Source organism: Aythya ferina (assembly GCF_964211825.1).
Source record: "Aythya ferina genome assembly, chromosome: 14".
Classification (NCBI taxonomy): Eukaryota; Metazoa; Chordata; class Aves; order Anseriformes; family Anatidae; genus Aythya; species Aythya ferina.
In genome coordinates this window covers 630,423-653,824 of record NC_140312.1, presented here as the reverse complement: position 1 = coordinate 653,824, position 23,402 = coordinate 630,423, and the positions used below count along the sequence as shown (strand labels likewise).

The following is a 23,402-nucleotide window of genomic DNA, read 5'->3' as shown; positions in this document are numbered from 1 at the left end:
AGATCTTTTCCCCAGACTCAAAACATTTTCTGTGGTCTTTTCCACACTCCAGGGATCAGCGCTGCGTCTCCCTTCCCCTTCCTGCCCTCCCAGGGGGACCAACCCGGGGAAGTGAAGCCCCCGGCCCCGCGGTCCCCTCGCCACCCACCCGTCCATGCCGCAGCCCCCCACAGAAAGCCAGGAGATGGAGCCCCGCGGCAGGCAGGGGGACGCGCTGTGGGCCTGGTCCCTTCTGCCAGCGCTGCTTTCCCCAGCCCCAGTGCAAAGCCTCCCCTCTGGTCCAAGGAGCCCTTTGAGGGAGACGCTGCCGTGTCAGAAGGCAGAAAATGGATCCGTCCCGTAACGCAGGATTCGCACCGAAGGCAGCAAAGCTCCCACGGTCAGAAACAGCGTTACTGTTAATCCGGAGGGATTAAGGAGAGCAAACCCACAACACAGGATACTATCAAAGCCAGGAATCTGGTACAGTTCAAAGAAAGCAATACCTGCACCTCTAATAGTTCAGATTACAGTTTAGTTCATACTGCTGCCTTACTTCACGCCAAAACCAATCACTATTTGCCTCGAGTGAAGAAGCAATTTCTCCCATCGGCACACCACTGCCAAGCATCTTGCTGTGCCCGCTGTTCCCAGCTGGATGTGAGGCAAGGACTGCTCACCCGATACATGATGGAAATGTGGTGTACAAACACAAGCCTGTGCTAAAACAGCATCGGTACGCACGTAATGCTTCACAAGCACACACGAGGACGTCTGTTCCCCTGACTACGACTTCCACCACCAGCCACCTGCAGAGCCAGGGCTCTGCACCCACTGGGGCTGTGCCAGGGCTGCAGGGCCCACAGGAGGGATCCTTGTTTCAGGATGTGCCTCTGTGGGACACAGCACCATGCTCGAGGGATCTCCACACAAGTTCATAAAGAGCAAGCCTTTCGGCTTTGCCGTTTCAAAACACACATCTAGAGGACCTCAGCAGAAATCTCCATCCTAACGGCGCTCCTTGCAGGAAAGCAGCTGCAGGCAGCCCCAGAGCAGACCGCCTGGGTTCACAGCAGCAAGGCCAGGGCTGGCTCTGCATCTATTCAGCCATCTAAATGATCTGTTGCATTGTGTATTAAATTAAATTGAGTTTTCTAGTACAGATAAAGGTCAGGAAAGCTGTTATTTTAAGTGAACCTTGTGGCTTCATTTCAATGAGAGTCAAGATAGTAAAGTTCCCTCATTTCCGCTAGGTTTAGTATCTCTCTTCTTTCTCATATTATACTGCAGCAACAATAACATTAAGAAAACCTCTCTTCCTGTAACTCAGATTAAAGGCTGACATAAAACCACAGTCACACAGTGTTGAAGTGGGGCAATGCCCACAGGAAGGCACCTGCACCCACCTGCATCCCGTAGCTGCTCCTGAAGATGCTGTGTTGGGCCCTGCAGGTGACAGCCATCAGGTGCTCCACAGCTGCTGTCACCTCCGGACATGCTGAAACAGAAATACCATGTTCATTACAACAGGCATTTTATTAGAAGAGAGCTTAGAGCAGGCAGAAAAATCCCATGGGAAGACGAGTTTAAGGCATTAATTGTTTCTTAATATTCTCAGACAAGTTCAGCCTGCTTTTCATCTAGATACAAATTTGGAATAAGTATTTTGGAGCTTCTTCATTAGAAAAAGACATCAAGAAAGGATGTGGGTAGTTAATCACTGTAAATGCATGCTTCAGCCTTAGACCTCTAACTTTTTCCCAGTAATTACCAAGTACTTTTGGGGAATTCTGTCTATGTGAAACACCATTGTCACAGCTGAGCTCTAAGGGTTGTTTCTCATCCCACAGGTTCCACGAGCCAAGGCACTGTACACCTACCGAGGGCACAATCCCGGCGAGCTGAGGTTCAACAAAGGGGACATCATCATGCTGCTCCGACAGCTGGATGAGAACTGGTACCTGGGTGAGGCCAACGGGATCAGCGGCGTCTTCCCAGCCAGCTCTGTGCAAGTCATCAAGCACCTGCCCCTGCCACCACCCCTCTGCAGAGCACTTTACAACTTTGACCTGAGAAGCAGGGACAAAAGTGAAAACAAAGAGTGCCTGACATTTCACAAGGTAACACCACCCTGTGCAGCCAAAGGCTGGGTGACACGGGCTGGGCTGGCTTTCTTCTGTGGATTGTATCGCGTTTGGCTGCTTCACAGCGCTAGAGCAGCTCTTCTGAAAGTCAGAAAGGTTTCAGACACTGGCAGCAGTGGCTAAAGCCCCATGGCTCCCTGAGGGCATGCACAGACACAGTCAGGATGAGGTCATCTTGAGCAGCAATTTCAGCCCCTGGGTTCAGCTGCTTTAGCTGACGAGGAGCAGCTGCTGGTGGTGGGCTGCTCTCAGCACCACAACGCACCAAAAAGACACCCACTGACACGTTACAGAAAATTGCTTCCAGTCTGGTAATACCTCACTTCTGCAGCCCGAACATATTCAGCCAATGCACACACTGGCAGGGTAGGACCTGAACTTTTACTGCCTTTGCTTTTATTCCCCAAAGGCTGCGGAGCTTGCATTTGCTCTCGGTTAGAGGACACACTTTTCTGAGTAACTGCACCTCCCAGCAAAGTCAATTGTCCCTATACTGTCAAAAGGAGGTGAGGCATCACAAAGCACAGCAGAGAAAGCAGTGCCTGGAGGCATCAGTGTCCTAGCAGGGAAGCCACCTCTGTTCTCTCCAGCTGGCAGCACAGGCCGAGGCTCTTCGAGCTCTCCCCAGCAGAAAGGAGAGGCAGGGGAGGGAGGCTGTGGTCCAGGCCAGGTGTCTGAGGAGTCAGAGCCGGATGTGGGGAGGCCAGGGGATGGGAAATCAAACAGCCAGGAGCCAGATGTGGTTTCTGACTAAGAAGGGGAGGAAACAAAAGAAAAAAACGGTTTGGAACAGCGCTGCACATCAGCAGCAGCCCTGTGAAGTGGGGGTTTTCAGCTTGCTAGCGCCGATGCAGAGAGCCTGGGCAGCCAGCAGTCCTTCCTTTGTCATTAGGATTTACTTATTAGCAGGAGGCGCCTTCCTCAGCTTCCTGCTGTCTGTGTGTCTTTTTTCTCTTCCACTTTATTTGCCTTTGTTTCAGGGCTTACTCACTCTGTTTATTTGCTTTTGGGAGGCTGTGCTCCTCTCCTCTCCCACAGCAGAGTTCACACACGGGGAGTGAGCACACATCTAAAACAAACAGATGCTTCTTCAAAGAGGCACGAACATCCTCCTCTCCCCGAGCTCTGCAACACCCGTCAGGTGTTTCTGCATGGAGTTTGGGAAGATTGGCACTGGAACTTCAGCAGCTCCCCTCTGCAGAAGCCTCCAGGTGATGCGATGCTCAGTGATGCAGAGCAGCCTGGGGAGCCCTCTCACTGCAAACCCTGTAAATGATTCCCTCCAGGAGCCGCAGCAGGCAGGGGAACTCCAGCAGAGGCACAGCGGAGCCTTGGATGGGTGAGGCCAGAGTTCACAGAACCACCAAGTCACGGAATGTCTGAGGGCTGCCGGGTCCATCTGGCTTCTCAGGAGAAGCTGCAGAGAGCTGGCCACAAGCCTGGACCTGTGTGCGGCACTGAAGAGCAATCTCTTGCTCTTGTTCATGGAAGTAGCCAGTAGCCAGCTCCCATTTGCCTGTCTGAGCCTGAAGAGTCATTCACCTGCTGCAAGAGAAACATAAAATTTCCACCAATTCAGGTAGAAGGTTCGTGCTTGTACCCTGCATGGGCGTAAACATTTTGGCCGGCAGGACCCAGCCTTCTCTGACCCCTTGAACCTCAGAGCAGATAAAAGTTTAAACCCAAACTTTGTTCATTGGTTCAAAAGAGATAAAAAAAAAATCTTGTAGAGTTCTCTTTACTTGCCCCCCATAAACCTACAGCAGATTTCATTAAAATGATGAAATCAAAGCATATTAAAAATTGACAAGATTTAATTTTGCTGGATTGCTCAGAAACGTGAGTCTTTCTAAAGAGATTTAGCTATTCGTCAACACAAACTAGCTTTTTTTCCTCCAGAGCATTTCAATACCTACATGCCAGTAACATCAGGTTATTTCAGCTCCCGAAGTAATGATCGGAGTTTCTGGGCATCATGACACCAATTACCTGGACACTTACACAGGGATTTTTTGCTTCATTCGTAGCTAAAATACCATTTTCATTATTAGTTCTGGGCATGGTGATTACAGAAGCATTTCCACGCGGTGGAAACCTTCAAACAAGTGGAAAGCTCCTCTGCTTTTCATGTCTCCTCTGTCAGACGCGTGTCCATGGTCCCGATTCAGCCACGCTTGCACCTTTAAATTAAAAACGTGTTTGAGCATTGTGCTGAATAAGGACAGAGGAGCTTGTGTTTCAGAATAAATACATACCAAAAGCTTTGCCGAACAGAGGACTTTGTAGGGGACACCGGCAAGGCTGCCTAACAAGGCTGCTTTGTGAAATTACAGGGCGAGCCCATCTTCACACCCACCATCCACCTCTCCCACAAGAGACGGCTGGTAACAATGTGCTCCTGCCTTTCAGGGTGATATCATCACCGTCATCAGCAGAGTTGATGGAAACTGGGCAGAGGGCAAGTTAGGCGACAAAGTAGGGATCTTCCCTGTCCTGTTCGTGGAGGTAGGTACAGCTGCTCGCACCTGCGCTTCCACCGCGCCGCGCGCTGGCCGCTGCCACATCCCGGGCAGAGCGAGTCCCTGCGCCCCGTCCCACCGCAGCGAAGCCTCCTCGGCACAGAGAAACGGGGGGGGCAAAGCTCCAAACCCAGGCCGAGCACCGGAGCCACCCCTCGCAGGCGCCTGTCCCGGCGCTCCCTGGCCACGGCGTCCTCCCCCGGAGCCCCTGCAGCCGCCTGCTCCCGGCCAGCCCTTTGTGAGCACCGGTCTAGACATTAATTGTGTTCCTACGGCTCAGCTGGGGATGCAGGGTGTACATGGCACCAACAAGAATTCCTAGAAATAAAATTAATACTTATAATCATCATAATTACAGCAAGCGCCTCTTTGTGGCTATTTTATAAAAGGACATCAGTAAAACATCTAATTTGAAGCTCTAATACATTTTGTAGAACGTCTTTTCATTTAATGAAATCATTTTAGCTTCAAAAATGACTTATTTAACTCTGGCGTTAACAGAAATAAGTTAGCTAGGGCCATGTAAAGACACCAGGGAATTCGTTATGGAGAAAGTTCTTAGTTATGGAGAAAGCAAAGGTAGATCTACTTTGGGGAACGTGAGGCTTTCTTTGGCTTTGATGTTCCAGTTTGTGCCCCTCTTTGTCAAGTCCCCTGGTGTTAGAAAAGGCAGAAAATTGGTTTTGGTTCTGGCTAAAGTATGATTACATATATAAATGACAATATTACCACCTTATATGTGTACGTATGCATACACAATGCTTTTTAAAACTTGCTTTAAGAAGTGAGGAGGAGGGAAATGTGAAAACAATCCATGCTTTAAAATGATAACGCTTGAGAGACAACTACCTGTTCTGTGTTAGCCTAATTCTCCTTCATCCGCGGAGCCAGGCATATTGCCTCACATGAGTGGGTGAGAATCTCAAAGTTTTGCAATTCGTTAATGTCAGCAGTAAATCATGATTAATTCCTTTGGCAGTCATCATGGTGAAAAACATTGTCACCACATGCCCTTTGCTATTAATACTGTAGTGATCAGCAGTTTCCAAGAAATACTGCTTGATTGTTGCCTCTGTGCAAACTCAGGGCCTGGCTCTTCTCTCATTAAAACCGATGGTTACCAAGCTGGGCTCTTTTCAGGGGCAACAGCAATGAGCCATGAACATCCTGGGCTACGGAGACGTAATGGGAGGCTCCAGCTTTGCTTGGGAAGCTGCTATCAGTGAGAGCTTCTCCAAGTCTGTTCCTAAATTCGGCAGTAGAGATGCAGCATCCCATTGCCAGGTGCACCTGAGCTTGCCAGCATGATGCAGAACAGGAAGGTGTGCCCAAATGTCCCCTCTGATTTACAGCTGGCTTTATTGCAATGCTGCTAGTGAGCCTGCCATCTTTGTGCACCTCTGCAAGTCAAGGGCTTAGGCAAGGGATGAAGTTTCCGCAGAGTATCGGTGGGGAGTGGGGCATTTAGCCTCACTGATGTTCTGTCTAAGCAACAAATGTTTCAAACCAATTAAAATTTCACTGTGAGCTCTGCATTGGTAATTTTGCATTCAGAATTTGTCACTGAAAACTTATCAAGGACATAACTGAGCCACAACTTGTACAGATAACCTGTAAACCTGCAACCTGCCCGCTGCTGTGCTGCTGGGCAGCTTAAAGCTCCTGAGCAGCCCCTGGGCTGAGCCTGCAGGAAGGGGAACCACTGCAGCGGCATCACCAGCCTTTTCTTCTGCCTCTTCCAGCCCAACACGACGGCCAGGCAGCTCCTGCAGACCAGCAAGAGCCACTGGCCGCCCCCGTTTAAGTGCGCGTCGCTGCGAACGGCCTCTCCCAAAGCGAAGGGCAGGGAGCCGCCCGCGCTCCACAAGGCGCCCGACTCCCGGCGGAAGAGCCTGCGGCCGTTCTCCATCACCACCGCCCTCAACACCCTGAACCGCATGGTGCACGCGCCCGCCGACCGGCCGGTGCTGGAGATCAGCTCCCCGGTGCTCATCAGCTCCAGCAACCCCAGCGTGGCCACCCCCAGCAGCGAGCAGGCGGACGCCCCCCAGGGCCCCCCTGCCCAGGTGAGGGAGCGGCGCGGTGCGGGGTCCAGGCTCTGGACAGAAACACTGGGTGTGTAGGCGGGTGCCCAGAAAGCTGAAGCACACACGTGCAGAGACACAATACCCAGGCTGACAGCATCAGTGAGATACTGTCATCCGCAGCATCAGGCTGCCTGTGATGTTTTCCCCTCCTTCTGAATTGAAAGGTCTGTCCGTAGGTCTGGGGACTCTGGGGAATTCACAGAAAGAGAAGTGAAGTTATCAGAGTAACTAAACTCAGATAAAGTGCTCCTGTTCCAATTCCTACAGTACTGCGGTGAGCTCTCAGAGAAAACATAGACCTTCACTTGCAAAATCCAGTATTTTTAATTTTAAAAGGGTCAGTGTGGAACACAAATCCCCAGGGGCACTCACCAGGCCTCACTCCCACCTTGCGCAGGGGAGGCAGTGGCTGGTAACAGCCTTTCCTCTGCCTGGGGATTTGGTCCAGGTGGATCCAGGGATGCTGGACACCTGTGGAGCATTTCTGCTGGCACCATGCACGTGGCGCAGCCCGCAGCAAATGGGGCCGCACGCCCAGAGCCCACCAGGTCCCTGGCACCGAGGCACAGCCCTGTAAGCAGCTGGCAGCGTGCTGCTCTAACCCTCAGGGACAAGCTGTCGGCAGGACAGGCTTCCTCACAAAAAGCCGCATTAGGAGGTCTGCTGCAATAGTGGTCTAGCCTCCTGTTGCTCCTAAGCAGGGATATCAAGCCTCCCGAAAAGCAGTCAGGGTTGCTGCCCTGTCCTCAATCAGCCTGCTGCCTGCCTCTCTCAGATGAATGGCTCCTGCCACGGGAGGGCAATTACCAGGGAGCCCCTGCCTGCCGGCAGGCTAAACCCAAGCCTGTGCTGAGAGAAGCTGAACTAGGGGCTGAGCTAATAAAAGTAGACTGACCTTTTGGACTATATCCTCTCCTTATTTTAGGAGTCGAAAGAGTCTCATTCCTTCTTCACACTCTGACTAAAGATCTCAATACAGGATCTTCACAGATCATCTGAAATGGGAGAAAAAAGGTTTTGTTTAGATTTATATGGCATCTTTCATACTCAAGGTTGCTCTAACATTTTATAAAGCAATAAGCCAGCCCCTGGTAGTTCAGTGTCTATGCAATAAAACCCAGCAGGCATTTTGTACTTAGCAATAGCCTGTGAAGAGCCTTGGATGTTAGATCCTGGTTTATGTGAGAGGAAATGAAGCCTTACAATAGAACTATAATTCAATTGAAATGGTATCATGTCTCATGAACCCAATATAATTTTACCAAAAGTGTCTCAGCGTGAGCTATTGTCAACAGCATAAGCAATAGAGTGAATGTGTTAACTTGTTGCCTTAGAACGGTTTGAATTTCCTTTCTTATAAACAGTAATTTTTCTCCTGCAGATTTAGGGGGGGATCTATGTGCTGTGCACGTGGCCACAGAGGTTGCAGCTTTTCCTCTTTCCATCTCCATCTCTGGGTTACGGTATTTGACTGAGGTGGAAATCTGAGACTCTAGTGCAAGCCTCGATACGAACTGCCAGCCAGATACTGCTGGTCGTATCCCACTGAGGACGCATACAGCTCCCTGACAGTAATCAGCTTGAACAGCCGCGGTGCTGAAGTTGCTGATAAGGGAACCCTCCTGATTAGAACAGAAGCTGCAGGACTGAGGAGCAATGGAAGAGGCGAGAGCTGATGCTGTCCCAAGGGCTAGTCTGCCCAGGCGGCAGCCTCCTGTGGAGGTTTAGCCTTGGTAGTAAGTGCTGGGGCTTTGGAAAAGCCTCGTGTGGCTTGTGCGTGTCTGAAAGGGCGGAGGTTCCATGACAATTCCTTTCACAAACAGAGCATCACTGGGAAGGAAAGGGAAATCACCGGCTGAGCAAGTTTCGAGAACAAAGTAGGCCGCGGTTTATCCCTCCTTTCCTGTGCAGAGAGGCTGAGGGACCTGGGACTGTTCAGCCTGGAGAAGACTCGGGGGGTCTTATCAGTGCCTATAAATACGTGCAGGGAGGACAGAGCAAGGCTCTGCTCAGTTGTGAATGACACCAGGACAAGAGGCACTGGGCACAAACTGGAGGAGTGCAATGGTGGCACAGAGCAGTGAGCTCAGTAGCCTGGGCCTTCCTGCACCAGCGCCGGGCACCGCTACTCCTCACCCTCAACGCGCTTTGCCAGTGGCCGAGGGACGAGCCCACGGGCCCAGCACTGGTGAGGGCCAGGCAGCAGCGCTGCTGCCTCCACCTCACACCATAGGCCTCGGCCTCCGTCTGTGAGACAGAGATAACGAAACCTCCCCGCCTCTGCGGGCTGAGACCTGGCTAATCTCCTAATGTTTGTAAAGCACTTGGAGATCCTCCAAGCAAGGCGTTGCAGGAGTGCAGGGTGTTACGGCCACGTGCTGCCCCCTGCCTGGCAGCACTCCTCGGGAGGAGAGGGATTGCGTTGTCCTTGTTCCAGTTAATCCTCTGCCTCCCTGCCGAGCGTGTAAACAAGGCAGCCAGCTAAAACCAATCAAAAAAGTTCAGATTAAATTGTTTGGCGTTTGCCATTTGAAAGATAATTGGACTTTCAAGTGAGAGGGAAGAGTCCACCTTCCCAAGAAAAATTCTATTTTCTTTGAAAGGCCTTACACCTTGATTGCTGAATCAGTCTGCAGCAGCAAGGAAATACATGTATTTCCATTAAAGCATGCTGTCCTGCAGCTCCCAACAGGATACAGGCCAGTGCCTTTCCCTCCTGGTACAGCAGGGACCACCACCAGCGTGCTGCAAGCCTGCTGGCTAGGGGCAGGTGCTGCTGCGTGTGCCAGGGGACACAGCCCGAGGAGAGGGGAGAGGGAGCAGGAGGCAGCTCACAGACCTGTGACGTCCTTTGAGCCCTTCAGCAGAATTCCTTAACTGAAGAATGTTGTCTAGTCAGTATAGTTGGCTAATATAGTTTGTTGGATTTTTTTTATCTGCATTTTTGTATATGCTTGTGGAATAGGATTAGCATTTCCCATATCTAGTAGCTCCAGTACCCATTTCTACTGCTCATTCCATCAAGCAGCTCTGAACGCTAACCCACGTTGCCTTGTAGCTGACTGAAACATCTCCATGTCATGCTCCCTGCATCTGGAAGCTTCCTTCAGCCTGCAGAGTACACTGGAGATGGAAGAGCAGTTTACTAGCCTCAGAGAGGTCATCCTATTTATCCTAAGCCCTTGAAATTAACTGCTGAACTAATGAAATGGTAATCACAGCCCTCACATTATCCATATTTAGTTTCCTCTTTGCTTTTTCCCACACCACCTCTCTGGTTCCCTTTCCTAGAGGAAGGATGTACATGAGAGCCTCTGACCCACCTGTGCCTGTCCTCCTTTACTGGCCTAGATAAATTAGCCACCATGCTGAGCAAATGTTTTCTCCCAAGGCAAGCAGATGCCATCTGTTAGCTGCTGGTAGCTAATGAGCACGGGCTGGCATTGCAGGGCACACCAGCACCCAGACTGCCCCGAGTATGGAAGTGCTGTCACAGCCTCTCAAGCTGATGAACCCCATCTGAAGCATGTTTTCTCTCCCATAACTTGGCCTCATCCCACATTTTGTGTTTTTGTGTTTGTGCACAAGAACAAAGACAGAAGTATCTGAAAGAGATTTCTTTCAGAACAGTAGACAGAAAAAGGGATCTAGTATCTGTCCATCTGTCCTCAACATCTAAAGCCTGCAGCAGTTATGCAGCAGGACTTCAGTGCTGTTACCCAAGCAAGTTTTAAACTCAGAACTCCAACAGCAGAAGGGGGCTGAGGTTCTTTGTTGAAGCACAGAAGAGTCCTGCGAGGGGAGGACACGCTGGGCGCTGGGGCCCTGGTAGCTCTGGGCGGTGGGGAAGGGGCAGCTCCAGCCAAGCGCCCGTCTGCGCAGGGCTCTCCTCGCTGCTTCCCTCCTCTGCCCAAGGGGGCTGCACTATGCACGTGCAAGTGCTTGTGGAGCTCCTCAGCCACGGACATGGTAAACACCTTTAATAACAATTATTAAAGGATCACTGGGGTGAAGGCTGTATTTTTTGAGGTTTTAGTTAATGCCAGTGCTCCCAGCTGGAGGTAAACAAGTAAAAGAACAAGGATTATACAATACCTCACCTGGCAGACGTGACAGTCTCCTCCTGGTTAGCAAAGTCTGGGTCAGAAATGCTTTTTTTCCAAGCTCCTTTTTCTTCCTGAATCAAAGATGAACCTGCACCAAGAGCTGCAACAGCAAATCTAGACATATCCCACTTATACATAGACATGATATTTGTCTGCTCAACGCCTTGCTTCTTTATTTACTTCAGGGAACTCGTCCTCATTTTAGCAATGCACACAGGGGGTGTAAGTGCATCGGACACAGGTAGACAACCTCACGGGGAGAGGGAAAGCTGAGTTCCTTGCTTACAGAGTGGGAGAAGCTCCACCAGCCCCACCGAGCCGCACCCTGGAAAGTGTGTCAGTGCTAAATCAGAAGGACCACAAGTCCTCCTACTACATTTTGGACTTTTATTCAACTCCTCTCACACCTGAAATGTCTTTGTAAAAAATGTACCCTAGTTGACCCTGTACCGAGGCCAGTGCAGCTGCAGGCAGGGAAGGGACCAGCTGAGCCAGAAGACCCCTCCAGCAGCAGGTCCGTGGCTGCATGGCACATGGATGGTGCACACCAACCCTCTTCTTGTGCACCTGCAGCTCCACTGCTGAGACTGAGACCAACAGCCAGCATTACTTGCCATGTAGACCGGGGCATGGAGCCAGGCAATTGTCTCCTATGTAATACACTGAGATACTCATTCCATTCTCTGCAATCTTCTGGAGATATCAAGAGGAGCAAGTAATTGCTGCTAGGCGGGGCTACGCTTGAGTCAGTTGTCTTCTCTAGATCCACCATTACATGGTGCTCCTCAGAGCCACAGGCCAACAGAAATCCTCTCTTTAAGATTGTGTCTTTTTTTCTTCGTTTTTTTGGAAGCATGGGTGAGGCCTGTTAAATGCTTTCAGTCGCTCTCCCAGTGGCTAAAATAAGCCTATACTCAGACTAACAGTGGTTTTCTTTCTCCCTGCAGGTCAGTGCATCTTACTACCCCGCTTCAGGATCGCTGGGGCACTCAGCAGCCATTGTCACTCTCCCCCACCTGCAGCACCACCTATCAGCCAACATGTACGTAAGGAAACGAACACTGTGGTGTCGTGCCATGTCCTGTACCTTCACCTGAGCTGAGCCAGCCCTGCCTGAGGCTGTCGTGTGCCAGGAGATGCAGGCAGAGCAGAGCGCGGGTGCCGTGTGTCCGGATCCGAGTGCCCATCCAGGCATGAGTATCCATGGCAGTTCTGAGCAGGAGGTCGCAGAGACCTACTGGGGCAGCTGAAGATTAATTTTAGGGAGATCAGGGGATATGGAAGAATTTAGATACACTGCTGGAAAGATTTGAGACAGATTCCAAATTACTGTGCTCATCTTTTTGAATTATTATATCTCCCGCAGGTGAACTATCTTTGCACCTTACTACCTCACTTACATATTTATGTATATATAGTTTCACCCACTTATCAATGGTACATTTAAAAATTTTAAATATTAAGAAACTAATCACACCTTAAGTGAGCCTATGTATTTACTCTAAGGCAGTGAAGGTCACTGATGTTTTGAATGATCCAATCTTTTAAAAGTTTCCCAGAGTTAAAATTAGTAGGTAAGTATGTTGTGATTATTTGTTTTCCTCTGAATAGGGTTCAGCAGCCTGGCACTGTGGTAAGCTACACAACAACAACCAAATAGCAACAAGCTGTCTACATGGTAATTAGCACCTTCCCAGTATTGAGCCAGACCTTTGGGTACAGTTGTACACATGAGCAATATCTAGAAATCTGTTCTATGTTCATGGTATTTGCTATTTTCTTGCATTAGCATAGGTCATCCAAGACTGCTGCACACAAACGCAGTGACTCCTAACTATAAGAACGCTCCTGAAGCCTTAAAATAATTTTCAGAATGAGGATTGTATTTTAGCGTTTTATCAGCTGCCTGTTCTGCACAGCTCCTTTTTCAACCCTACAATATGAAACCAGTCTGTGCCTGTCCTGCCCCTGAAGACAAGTCCTGTATAAAATAAGCCACTGCAGAATCAGAACAGCCTTACGCTAAACTTTGGTCTGTGCAAGTAGTAGCAGCAGAAGTTATCTTAGACTTTTTTAGACAAACTGTCAGCTGATTGTTCTGAACAACAGCGAGAGAGAACAAACCATTTTAAAAGTTATGGGATAGTCTTGGACAGTCCCCTGTTTTTGTTTTTTTTTTTTAAATAACCGCTAATTGCCACACAGTCCGTAATAGTGGGAGCAGATCACATCCCCCTCTCCACAGAAAAATGAAATTTCAAATGAATTTCTAAACCAGTTTCCTCACTAGTCCTGAGGAGATTCATCTCCCTCATTCGTCTGCTTCTCTCTTAACCCGCCCCCCAATGTCAGTGACTGGGGTCCCAGCGTGTTTCTGCATGGCTGTGGTCGCGGCAGGACAAGGGGAGCGAGGAGGATGGGCTTCAAGCACTGGCGCTGCCTCCGCCGCCCCGCGCTGCCGTGCTCCCTCCCGCGCCTCCAGAGGATGCTCAGGGCAAGCAGTCGCAGGGCCTCTTGCTCACCGGGTGCTTCAAAGGCAGAACACATTCCTGACGCTATCGCCTGGGCAGGGCACCATGCTGCACTCTTCCAGGGTGCCTTGCCTCAGGACAGGCCCCCGTTGGTCCCTAACCAGTTATTTCAATGGAGCACCTGCTGTGTAAGGACAGCAGCCTTCTCATCCCCGATGCTTGTCGCCCTTGGCTGGCTTGGCTGGCTCTTCTGGAACAGAAGCCATTGATGAGATCTGCTTTGTTCTTCATTCCTGCTGGCTTTTCTTTTATTCATATCCCCTTTGGCCTAAAGTTACAGGTTGTTTCTTCCCTGCACGTTCTCTCCACAGTACCAGCAACACCCAAAGACTTGATGCAAGCGCTGGCTGAGGAGGCTTCAGGCAGACAGCCTCTCACCCAGACCCCGCAGCATCACCTCTTCAGCACGGCTAAAACCAGGCGCTTCGGGACGTGCTCCAGGCGCTTCGCACGCAGGCAGTGGCTTCTCTGCAGGCTGCCTTCCCTCCCTTCACCCCCTCTTTGTCTCCCCAGGTGCGTGGCTCTGCACTCCTACATGGCTCATGGGCCGGACGAGCTGGAGCTGCAGAAAGGAGAAGGGGTCCGCATCTTTGGGAAGTACCACGACGGCTGGCTGCGGGGCATGTCGCTGGTCACGGGGAGAGTGGGCATCTTCCCCAGCAACTACGTTGCTCCTCTTTTCAGGTCTGATTTCTCTTATATGGAACGGAGACATGTGGAGAGGGGCGGGTCACGTGTAGGATGCTGTGTCTTCTCCTCCCCCTGGTGGAATCACCGCACGGGATTCCTGCAGCACTGATAACAGCCCGTGACTGCTCACGATGACAGAATCATAGGGTGGTTTGGGTTGGAAGGGACCTTAAAGATCATCTAACTCCAACCCCCTGCCATGGGAGGGACACCTCCCACTGCTCTTTATTTCTCTGCACACCTGCCTGGCTGTGTGCACTATGTGGGAATCACATCTCCCCCCAACACCCAGGGGCTGGTGCAGGGAGAAGTCAGGCAGCTGATGGGTTCAGCAGCACTGCCCTGGGGTGGCACACAGCCTAAACACACCAATGGTGCAGTCAGCCTTCGTCTGCTGGTTTTAAGTCTGGGATATTGGCAGGGACATCTCTTTCTTCTCACACGGCTGATTAATGCAGGCCAGGAGCTTGGGCAGAGACCTGCAGGTGCCACCACACAGTGATGAGTTAGTCTGGGAGCCAGGCTGAGCAGCAGCTGGTCTGGTCTCAGACTCGCCTTTGTTCATTTTGGATGACACCACTCTTCTTTTTTCTGCCAGAAGGGAAACTATAAGCTGAAGGCTCTCTTAGCATCAAAATACTGTCTTTAGAGCAGGCATTTAAATGCTAGAAGCCGCTGATCTAACTAAACAAACATACATTAGAAAGAGCAATAATTAAAATATGCAATTTAGGTGAGGGAAAAAAATTGCCTGTGCCCTCAGTTCCCCTGATATTTGCTCAGGTTCGGCAAAGACATGACAAAGAGCTTAGAAATGCAGTGCTGGGTCTGAAACAGAAAGCATGGGGATGAGCCAAGAAGCCTCTTTGCAGATTACCATGTTGTTATTTAGAAAAGTAGCGCCCAGTGCCTTGCTTGTCCCCAGCCCAGAGCCAGCATTCCCTCTCCCCCATTTCCTTGTGAGGTGGACAAAACAGATCCCCTCCTTCCCTCATGAGCACTTTGCCTTGTTCTGAGTAACTGCCATCAGAAGATCAAGGGGATCTCAGCCTCTGCCTCTTCGGAGTATCCTGATGTCAATCCAAAACTTACTTGATCTCCAAGGTGCTCTTGCCACTTTTGGTTCATCTTCCTCTCAGCTCCTCGCTCCCTGTTTATGTTCTGTTCTGCCCAATCTCCCAGTTAGAACCAGAACTCCCAGTGCTGCTCAGGTCCCCGCGCTGCCCTCCGTGCACCCACACTGGTGGCTCACCTGCACCCCCCCAGCTCATTTCACAGCTCACAGCGTAGCTCCAATAACACCGCGGCCCCACCTCACTGATAAACGGAGCAGAACAAGCAGTGGAGAGCACAGCTCAGCCACCCCAACGAGCCTCAAATGTGCTTCAACCACTGATCTGGGCGCTATATTCCACCCTCCTGAACCACCTGTGCCATCTGTAGTGTTTTCCACCAAAACCCTGGCACAGGAGCAGTGCAGGAGCATTTAAACCCACCCAGTTCACATTTGGGGCCAGCTGCTGCTTTCCTTATGGAAAGCCTCTGAACGCCAGCTCACACCCTTCCTTCTCCCTTGCCAGCAGGAAGCCCAGCCTCTCTGACTCGAAGCTGCCTTCCCTGTACGCCTCCTGGACGCTGTCGACCTCCTCGCTCTCTTCCCAGGGGAGCATCTCGGAGAGCGGCCAGCGGCAGAGCCGGCCGCTGAAGGTGGCTGCGCTGCCCGTGCCCGTGCCCTCGCCCGGCAGGAGCGCGGCCGCGCTGGGGGGCACGGGGCAGGCGTCACTGCGGCGCGGCCGCGGCAGCACCAGGAAGAGTAAGTGCGGGGCCAGGGGTGCTGCCGGGGGGCTGGGAGGGGCCCTGAGCATTACGGGGTGCCGAGCAAAGGGCTGGCCGTCAAAGTAAGTGAAATAAGTGCCAGTGAGCTAAAGGTGAACTGTACTGAGACCATACGATCGGTCCCTAAGTGGAATCAGAGGATAGGCAGGCAAACCTTGCACATGGCGGGGGAAAGGGGAATCAGAGCAGTCTTTTCAACAAGCCTGAGCTCCCTGAAGGAGCTGGAGTGCCTAAACAGGTGGCTGCTGAGCACAGCGGACGGCCAAAAAGCTTCCACCAGCGCTGCGCAGAGCAGCTCGCTCGCGGGCCCCCGGGGACAGCCGTGAGCAGCGCCCGCACGGAGCGTGGCTGGCATCAGGCACGAGGACGGGGATGCGAAGTTTGCCGCTGGTGTTGGGGCTTTCAGCGCAGTCATGTCTGAGGTGGGCTGCAAAGATCCACGAGATAATTTCACAACACCAAGCAACACGGGGAGCTAGAGCGGTAGCTGAAACATCCATACAGGGATGTGGAGAAGAATAAGCCCTAATTATGCACACACAGCACTGGGCCCTAAATTACTTGCGTCCCTCTAGAGAGGGATTTTGGAGTTGTCACAGATGACTCTGAGAGCTCCAACTCCATGCTCAGAAGCAATTTAAAAAGGTTAATTTGAAATGTTATTTGAAGCAGGAATTATTAAGAAAGGAACTCAGAACAAGAGAGTAAAACTCAGCTGTGTCATTGTAGGAGTTCTAGGGAACTCATATCCCAAATACCTCACATTTCTCTTACCTCAATAAGAATACAGTACAATTAGAAGTAAGTATACAGAAGAATGATCAAGAGAATGGAATAACTTCTATTTCTGGAGCAAAATTTTTCAGCTTGGAAATATCCAGGGTGCATAAAATCATCAATAGGCTGAAGGTGAGAAAGGATACATCACAAAAATAAGGAGCAGGGGTCACTCCGTGGTCAGCTGTGCTGCCAGCCAGCGCAGCTCTGCAGCCACTGGTCCCACGTGCCCGGGCTGCAGGGGATGCCCAAGCAAATGCCCCATGAAAGCACTGTGGGCTTTCCCCAGCTGTGGTTATTCTGGTGATTCCTTTTTTAATATATTTTTTTTTTGAGTTGGCAAAGAAAAACTCTTTTTGAAAGCTTATTCAGAGCTCAGTTGGTTAAACGCTTTCCAGTGAGACTGGTGGGGTTTATCTTCAGAACATACATGCTGCTCTGGAATATATTTCCAAGTCTATTTGAGCAACTCTGGCATACTCCCCAATACTTCCAGGCGGAGCTGCCGGCTGGAGATAGGCAGTGTCACTGGCAGGGGTGAGGCTCATTTGCAAGAACTATTGTCAGTGGTTTTAGACTCAAAATTGGATTTATCTTAAAAGTTATTTTACTGCAAAGGACTCCTTCCCCTGTGGTGGCTCTGTTTAAAAAATCAATCTTGCAAACAGCAAGAAGCTGCAGAAGAAATAAAGTGTGTGACTTCCAGCACTGCAGCCTGGAAAGCAGGTATCAGATGGAGCAGCCAAAGTGGGAACAACAAACAGCACCAAACCACGAGCACGGTGGGGACGGCTCAGGCGTAAGGGCTTGTGCTTACAGTTCTTGCTTGTTCAGAAAAAAAAAAAAAAATGGCAGAAGGTGCCCAGACCCACGGGGATGTGCTGCCTCCCCACTGCAGGTACTTCCCAATGAGGGTCTCTGCTTGGCACAGGGCTTGGGGAGGTGAGGACCAGCCTGCGAACAGGGCTGCTGATACATAACCACCGCTCACTTTTGCTCTTTGCTTTGCTGTTGTCTTCCTCTCGGGACCCACCGCATTCCTGTTAACTCACCTCCTCCCGTGGCTCTTGCTCCCCAGATGGGTCCCTGCAGAGGCCGGGGCAGCCAGGGGGCCCCGTGCAGGCTGCCGGCTCCCTGCGGCGTCCTCCCACGGCCACGGTGCGCCCGCTGCAGTTTCAGCTCTATCAGCACATCAGCACCCAGCCGCACAGCATCCCTCCTGGAGCTGGCGTGGCTGAGGCAGGAATGAGGCCAAACTTCTCCCACGATGCTTCACCAGTGCTTGTGGTCAGAGGAGGGGAAAGCAGAACGCCTTCTGTCTGCAGCTCAGTGATCCTGGATGCCAAAGACCCTCCAGCAAAGAGTGAGCCAGCCCCAAAGCCGCCTGCATCAGCTCCACCGTCCATCCTGGTGAAACCAGACACCTCCCGGAACAGCACCGAAAAGGTACAGCCAGGGGGACCTCACAGCCCTCTAGGGACCCACAGCTGGTGTCAGCCCAGCACTGGCCATGGCCCCAATCCCTTACGGGCTTCGCTCCATTCTCTCCAGGTTTTTTTCCTGATAGAAATCAGCAGGATCCATACCTGCATTAAGTGACCAGGTAATGGTGTTGCTGACTCTGCCGTTCAAATTAAGCCCTTTGGAACGGCCGGGTGCTGCAGGGTCTCCTTCGGAGTGAATGAATGAACATTGTACGTGATCAAATTTTGAGAGTTTCTGAGGTCTTAAATGAGGCATGAATCCCACAGAGGTCGCCAGGAGTCTGGTATCAAATGAGCAGATGCCAGACCTGGATGTCAGACCTTCCGCTGGGCCGGGCTGTGCAGCACTCCTGTGTGCCCCCAGATCTCCCTCGCATCACTGGCTGAGCTGCCTGGAATGGAGATTTCTCTCCCCATTGGCAGCCAGAGCGACATTGCCTGGGTAAAAAGGCAGACACCCCGTCATTGCCCTGCTGACAGCTCTCCCCTCCCGGGGCACCCAAAGGGCAAGTCACTGCACCGACCCCGAGGGGGGCAGCCCTGGGAGCTCAGGGGGGACCACAGCATCCCCGGCAAGCCTCCCGCTTCCCCGTGGTGACATGTTCCCTTCTCACTGCAGCAGGTGAAGACGGTGAGGTTCCAGAACCACAGCCCCCCACCGCCCAAGCGGCACAGCCTGCAGCCCTCCCCGCGCCTGCTCCGCAGCAGGACGGAGCCGGCACCCGTGGTGGAGCCCCCGCTGCCCGAGGGGAGCCCGCCAGGCCCCGAGCTGCCAGCGCTGCCCTCGCCCCGGCTCGGCGCCAGCCCCCTGCACCCGCGCAGGGCGCTGCACCCGAAGGCGGCATCGCTGGACCTCTCGGGCCAGCTGACCTTCCCCATCAGGAAGAGCTACAGCAGCGTCTCCGCGAACTGACGGTAATCCCCGCCACGCGCTGTGTCTCCCCACGATGTGCCTCCCCGTCCCACCCACTGCCACCCCTCCTTGCCGGGGAATTTTCCCCGTGGGCCATGCTGCCGGCACCCAGGCCCAGCCGAGAGCTCGGGAGCCCCACAGGGCAGCGGCTGTCCCTGCCCCAGCCGGCCGGGCATCACGGCCCCGGGCTGGGCTGCGGGACCCCCATGGGGAACTGTGCAGAGCAGCGGGGAGCTGGGCTTAGGGCAACACGAAGCCAGCACTCCTCGGCACGGCATAGGGCTGCCTGTAGGAGAGTCGGGGAAGGAGCGGGAGAGGGAAGAAAGCACACAGGTATCAGAAACAGTTAAACTTATTTTGATCTCCTCACTGCCACAGGAAAACCCACAGAGATCAAAACAGTGGTTCATTACCTTCCTGCTTCTGCAGGATAAAGAAACCATAAATCAAAATCAGTCAGCTTCTAGCTGGATGCTCGCATTCCCTTCTGAGGGGCTTTCACTCAGATTTTTTGTTAGGTCGGTTGCTTGCTTTTCTCTCTGGTCTTAGCCCAGGAGCTGTAACTCAGAAAATAGTTTAAAAGGTGATTTGCTGAGGAAAGGGACAATAGAAAGGGACATGTCCTCACAACATCCACTTAGACTGTGCAGACGAGGGCACTGAATCTTGCTTCTCCTCGTCCCTTGCTTTCCTCTAGCTACCTGACAGCCGCTTCCCAGCTGGCCATGAGCTTACTCCAATTTCACCACCCACCCATTTGGATATTGCTTTTGTAAACACCCTAAATGGGATTCTTGGGTTTGAGCCTACATTAGGATGCCTGAAACATCGTCCAAGGAGCAGAGAGCAGGACTCGGCGCTCCCCCAGCACAGAGCACCCCTCTGCCGGGGCAGCCCCAGCCCCAGCCCAGCCCTGCAGCCACCCCCCTGGGAGCACACGGGCAAGCCAGCAGCGCCCAGCAGGCTGCTGCACAGCAGGTTTTGGCTCTCACACCTCGCTTTCATTGCTGGTTTAGAGACCACCGATTCCCACCTGAGCCACAACAAACAAACATTAGATCTCCTAGCAGCTCCTAACAGCAGCAGCTGTGCTTCTTCCGAAACTGCTGTAAAATCACACCCTTGGTTAATCGCATACAGAACCTACAGAATTAACTCTGCTGGTGGATGGAAACTCTCTGAGGCTGTGCCTTGGAGAAGGAGGTTTTCTTCTGGAATTAAGGAAATGAAATGGATAAAAACCTCCACTAGCCCACAGACCCTGCTTTTTGCTCTTTCAGGCCTTTTCTGTTTGTGAAGCAGGAAGCTGGCTTCTCCCCAAGAAGGGATTTTCAGTAGCACAGAAATAACCACTGGTACTGATAAGTTCTTTGCCTGCTGCTGTCTGTCACCATTTAAGGTCCTGCAGAAAAATCCTGACAAACTGAAAATGTGCACTTTTCCCAGATATAAAAGGTGGTGCAAGTGGCAGTAAGAGGGTGAAGACAGCTCTTAGCAATGCCATTTCAGTGGGAACTGAACAACACAGAGAAAATGGCAGCTCTTCGCTGGAGTTTCCTCTCAACCCTTTAAAACTAAACCAGAAAGCCTCATACATTGTCTCTATAACCAAGAACAACTGCGCTTCTCCCAGCCACGGTCAGAAATAAACAGAATTGCATTAAGTATGTCCAGGATCGTCCCAGTCGGTAATTTATAGTTAGTGTGGAGGGGAAGGAGGGGCTGCCGGCTCACGCCTGGCTCCAACCATCACTTGGTGTGTGCTGATGAAAGGCCGGGTGGTTTGGTGTGACCTGACCCGTAACCTGCTGACAAAGCATCCAATGCGTTTCGCCAGCTGACCTCCCTGAGACTCGTTCAAGACAGTGGCATGGGTGGCTGGAGCTACACGTGAGAGTTAATTATGCAGGTAGAAATGCTGCCAAAGAGGAGAAATGGGAAGGAAATGTGAAGCTCAGCTCGGTGCTGAGAAGGGACAGCACACGTAGGGAAGCAAGGGGAACGGCTGTGTTTGACTGCCCCCAGAAAGGAGCATCCTCACCTCCCGCTAGCACAGCAGAGCCCAGCCTAACACAAGGGCCCTGTCCACGCTGCTCACAGAGCGGGGGCACCTGCTGGTGCCTGCTGCCCCTCCTGGGTGGGCTTCTACACCCGGCAGCAAGAGGCAGCCTCGAGCCTGCCAGGACCAGCAGAGCACGGGGTCCCTCAAGAGCCAGCAGCGAGGCAGTGCCTGGGGAGCCTGCAGCAGCTCTGATCTGAGATCCTCGCCTGTTGCCAGCAATTAGCTCTGCCCTGTGAGACCCCAGAGCCCGTTCCATCAGGACCTCAAAAGGAGCCTTCCTTGAGAGCAGGGAGCGCATCAGTGACTGCAGACGCCCGGGGGCTCAGCACAACCTGCATGCAGAGAGGTGTTTGAACACAAGCGACAAGGAGAAAACAGCACACGGGAGCTCCCTGGGGCCTCAGGCAGAGATGTACGCTGAAGTCACCTTGTAAATTTAATCTGCACATGGGGTGGGCTCCCACAAGAGGCGGGCAACAAGGAAGAATCTGAAGTTGTTTGGGACTGCAAAAATAGAAAAAGAGAGGGACACCTGCAGAGCTGCCTGTGGGCTCCTTCTCACGCCTCAGTCCTGCCACCAAAGCCCAGGGGGGAGGAAGCACAGCATCACCCAATTTGTCGGGTGCACTAAGCCAAGCCTCAGTAGACTCCGTGAGCATCAGGAAAATCCAAAGGTGCTCAGCATGCCTTAAGACTTAATAAGCCATAAAGTCTGAACATCTGAGCTCACAACAGCTGGATGCTGCTCATAACGTTGTCAGCTCAGAACATTGCCTTTCATGAAGCAAAGCCACCCTCTTCCACCAAGATAAACAGCAGTGAGGTTTCACAGACCCATGCACACAGGGAAGCTTGTAAAACTGCTCAGCCCATTACACGGCACTGGAGACTTAACACAAAAACACCAAAAGCACACAGATCTCCCCCAGAGCTGACCCACTGCGTTATGGCAACACGTGACAGCGTTGGGCTGATGGGGAGAGAAAAAGCTCTGGCACTTGTGCCCATGCATGCACACACGCACAGAGTCACAGGCACCAAGAGGGAAAGGAAGCACTAACAATGAAATTGGTGCCTTGGTAAAAAAAAGCAGGAATCTATTTTGGGACAGATTTCAGAGTCTGTTGCACAGGGTATTTCAGTGCTTTGATGCTATGGTGATAAGTTCCCTAAATGTATCCACAATGTGCAGGAAGAAAGAACTGAAAACAGGACGCATTTTAAAGCAACAGCTCCAATAAGCATCTTACTGCCAGCACCCAGCACTCCCAGCCACACGCCTACCTCCCACTGGTTTAATCCTGCAGCCCAGTGCAAAATGGTGGGGTGCAGCATCTGGACTGGAGTATTTCACTGAGGAACACTGCAGGCAAAAGGAGGGAGGGTTCAAGAGCTTTCTCCCAAAAACCCAGCCTAAAGGGGAACCCCCAATGGGAGCTAACCTGCAGCTGTGTCACAAGCGCTGAGCAAGGCAGTGCCCCACAGGCAGTCCTCATCAACACGGGAAGGCTGCTCACACCAGGGGAAACATCCACGGGATCTGCCAGGAGCAATTCTCTAAGTGCACCAGACCAGAAATGTCTCTTCTGGAACAATTACTCTAATCACCTCTGTTCTGTGAGCAGAACAGTCACTCAGGGAGAGCCTGGAGCACAAACAGCATTTTCTTGGTTCAGCTCTGGGCTGGGGACCAGAAGTGCACTCCATCTCTCATGAAGATCTGCTCCAAACCCCTGTCCGTCCTCTGGCTGCTCTCATTTTTTTTTTTAATTTATTTTTTTATCGTTAGCAATGTAAAGGGAGCATCACATGTTGGCAGGAGGGTGGTAGCTCTGCATGGAGGCGGGTGAGCTCTTTAAGGGTGTGTGTTCATTTTCATATGTATATATTTATCTTCTCTCCTCTCTTGCCCTCTTCCAGACTCTCTTCAGCCCAATTTCCCCAGTGAAGAGAGGTTGGACACCAGCACCGTGCCCCTGCTGCTGCATCTCCTCCAGCAGCCCGGGAAGGGCCGGACCCCACCCGTGCTGCTCGCTGCAGTGGCCCCGGCCCCGCTCACTGAACTGCCCAGGCTCAGCCCTGCCTCACCGTGACCCAGCTCAAAGGAAACAACATCGGGAAAGGAAAAATACAACTGCAACTGTACTGCAGCATAATGCATTTCTGTAATGAAAACACATTGCTCTCTGCCTCCCCGGCTGAATGCAAAGGCACTCGGTTGCTGGGGCTCCAACCATCTGCAGCATCGCATTGTCAGGGAGCGCAGGGAAAGAG

At 52.0% G+C, this 23,402-nt stretch overlaps 2 protein-coding genes and 1 long non-coding RNA gene across 7 annotated transcripts in view; 1 reads left to right on the top strand and 2 right to left on the bottom strand.

Moving 5' to 3' along the window:
* Window positions 1–1,905, bottom strand: part of GRXCR2 (glutaredoxin and cysteine rich domain containing 2) — a 30,002-nt gene extending 28,097 nt beyond the window's left edge. The window contains exons 1-2 of one of the 4 annotated variants that reach the window (XR_014697932.1): window positions 1,860–1,905; window positions 1,386–1,477 (exon numbers count right to left, since the gene is read on the bottom strand). Coding sequence is in view for 1 of the 4 variants with exons in the window: in XM_084535785.1 (XP_084391911.1) it covers window positions 1,386–1,391 (6 nt within the window). In the remaining 3 variants the exon portion in view is untranslated. Of the gene's footprint in view, window positions 1–1,385; window positions 1,478–1,859 lie in introns of those variants that run through there. The other 3 variants (XR_014697933.1, XR_014697934.1, XM_084535785.1) reach the window with 3 other exon arrangements.
* Window positions 1–23,183, top strand: part of SH3RF2 (SH3 domain containing ring finger 2) — a 35,489-nt gene extending 12,306 nt beyond the window's left edge. The window contains exons 2-10 of one of the 2 annotated variants that reach the window (XM_084535781.1): window positions 1,830–2,099; window positions 4,533–4,628; window positions 6,385–6,708; window positions 11,783–11,877; window positions 13,880–14,050; window positions 15,640–15,869; window positions 17,748–18,115; window positions 18,773–19,068; window positions 23,049–23,183. In XM_084535781.1, the coding sequence (XP_084391907.1) occupies window positions 1,830–2,099; window positions 4,533–4,628; window positions 6,385–6,708; window positions 11,783–11,877; window positions 13,880–14,050; window positions 15,640–15,869; window positions 17,748–18,115; window positions 18,773–19,066 (1,848 nt within the window). In that variant the 3' untranslated portion in view covers window positions 19,067–19,068; window positions 23,049–23,183. Of the gene's footprint in view, window positions 1–1,829; window positions 2,100–4,532; window positions 4,629–6,384; window positions 6,709–11,782; window positions 11,878–13,879; window positions 14,051–15,636; window positions 15,870–17,747; window positions 18,116–18,772; window positions 19,069–23,048 lie in introns of both variants that reach the window. The other variant, XM_084535780.1, reaches the window with a different exon arrangement.
* LOC311444549 lies at window positions 2,254–8,452 on the bottom strand. Its single transcript, XR_014697946.1, has 3 exons — window positions 7,992–8,452; window positions 7,625–7,724; window positions 2,254–4,303 (listed from the first exon to the last, which is right to left on the bottom strand). It is a non-coding gene; the product is annotated as an uncharacterized lncRNA (long non-coding RNA).
* Window positions 23,184–23,402: the final 219 nt, after the last annotated feature.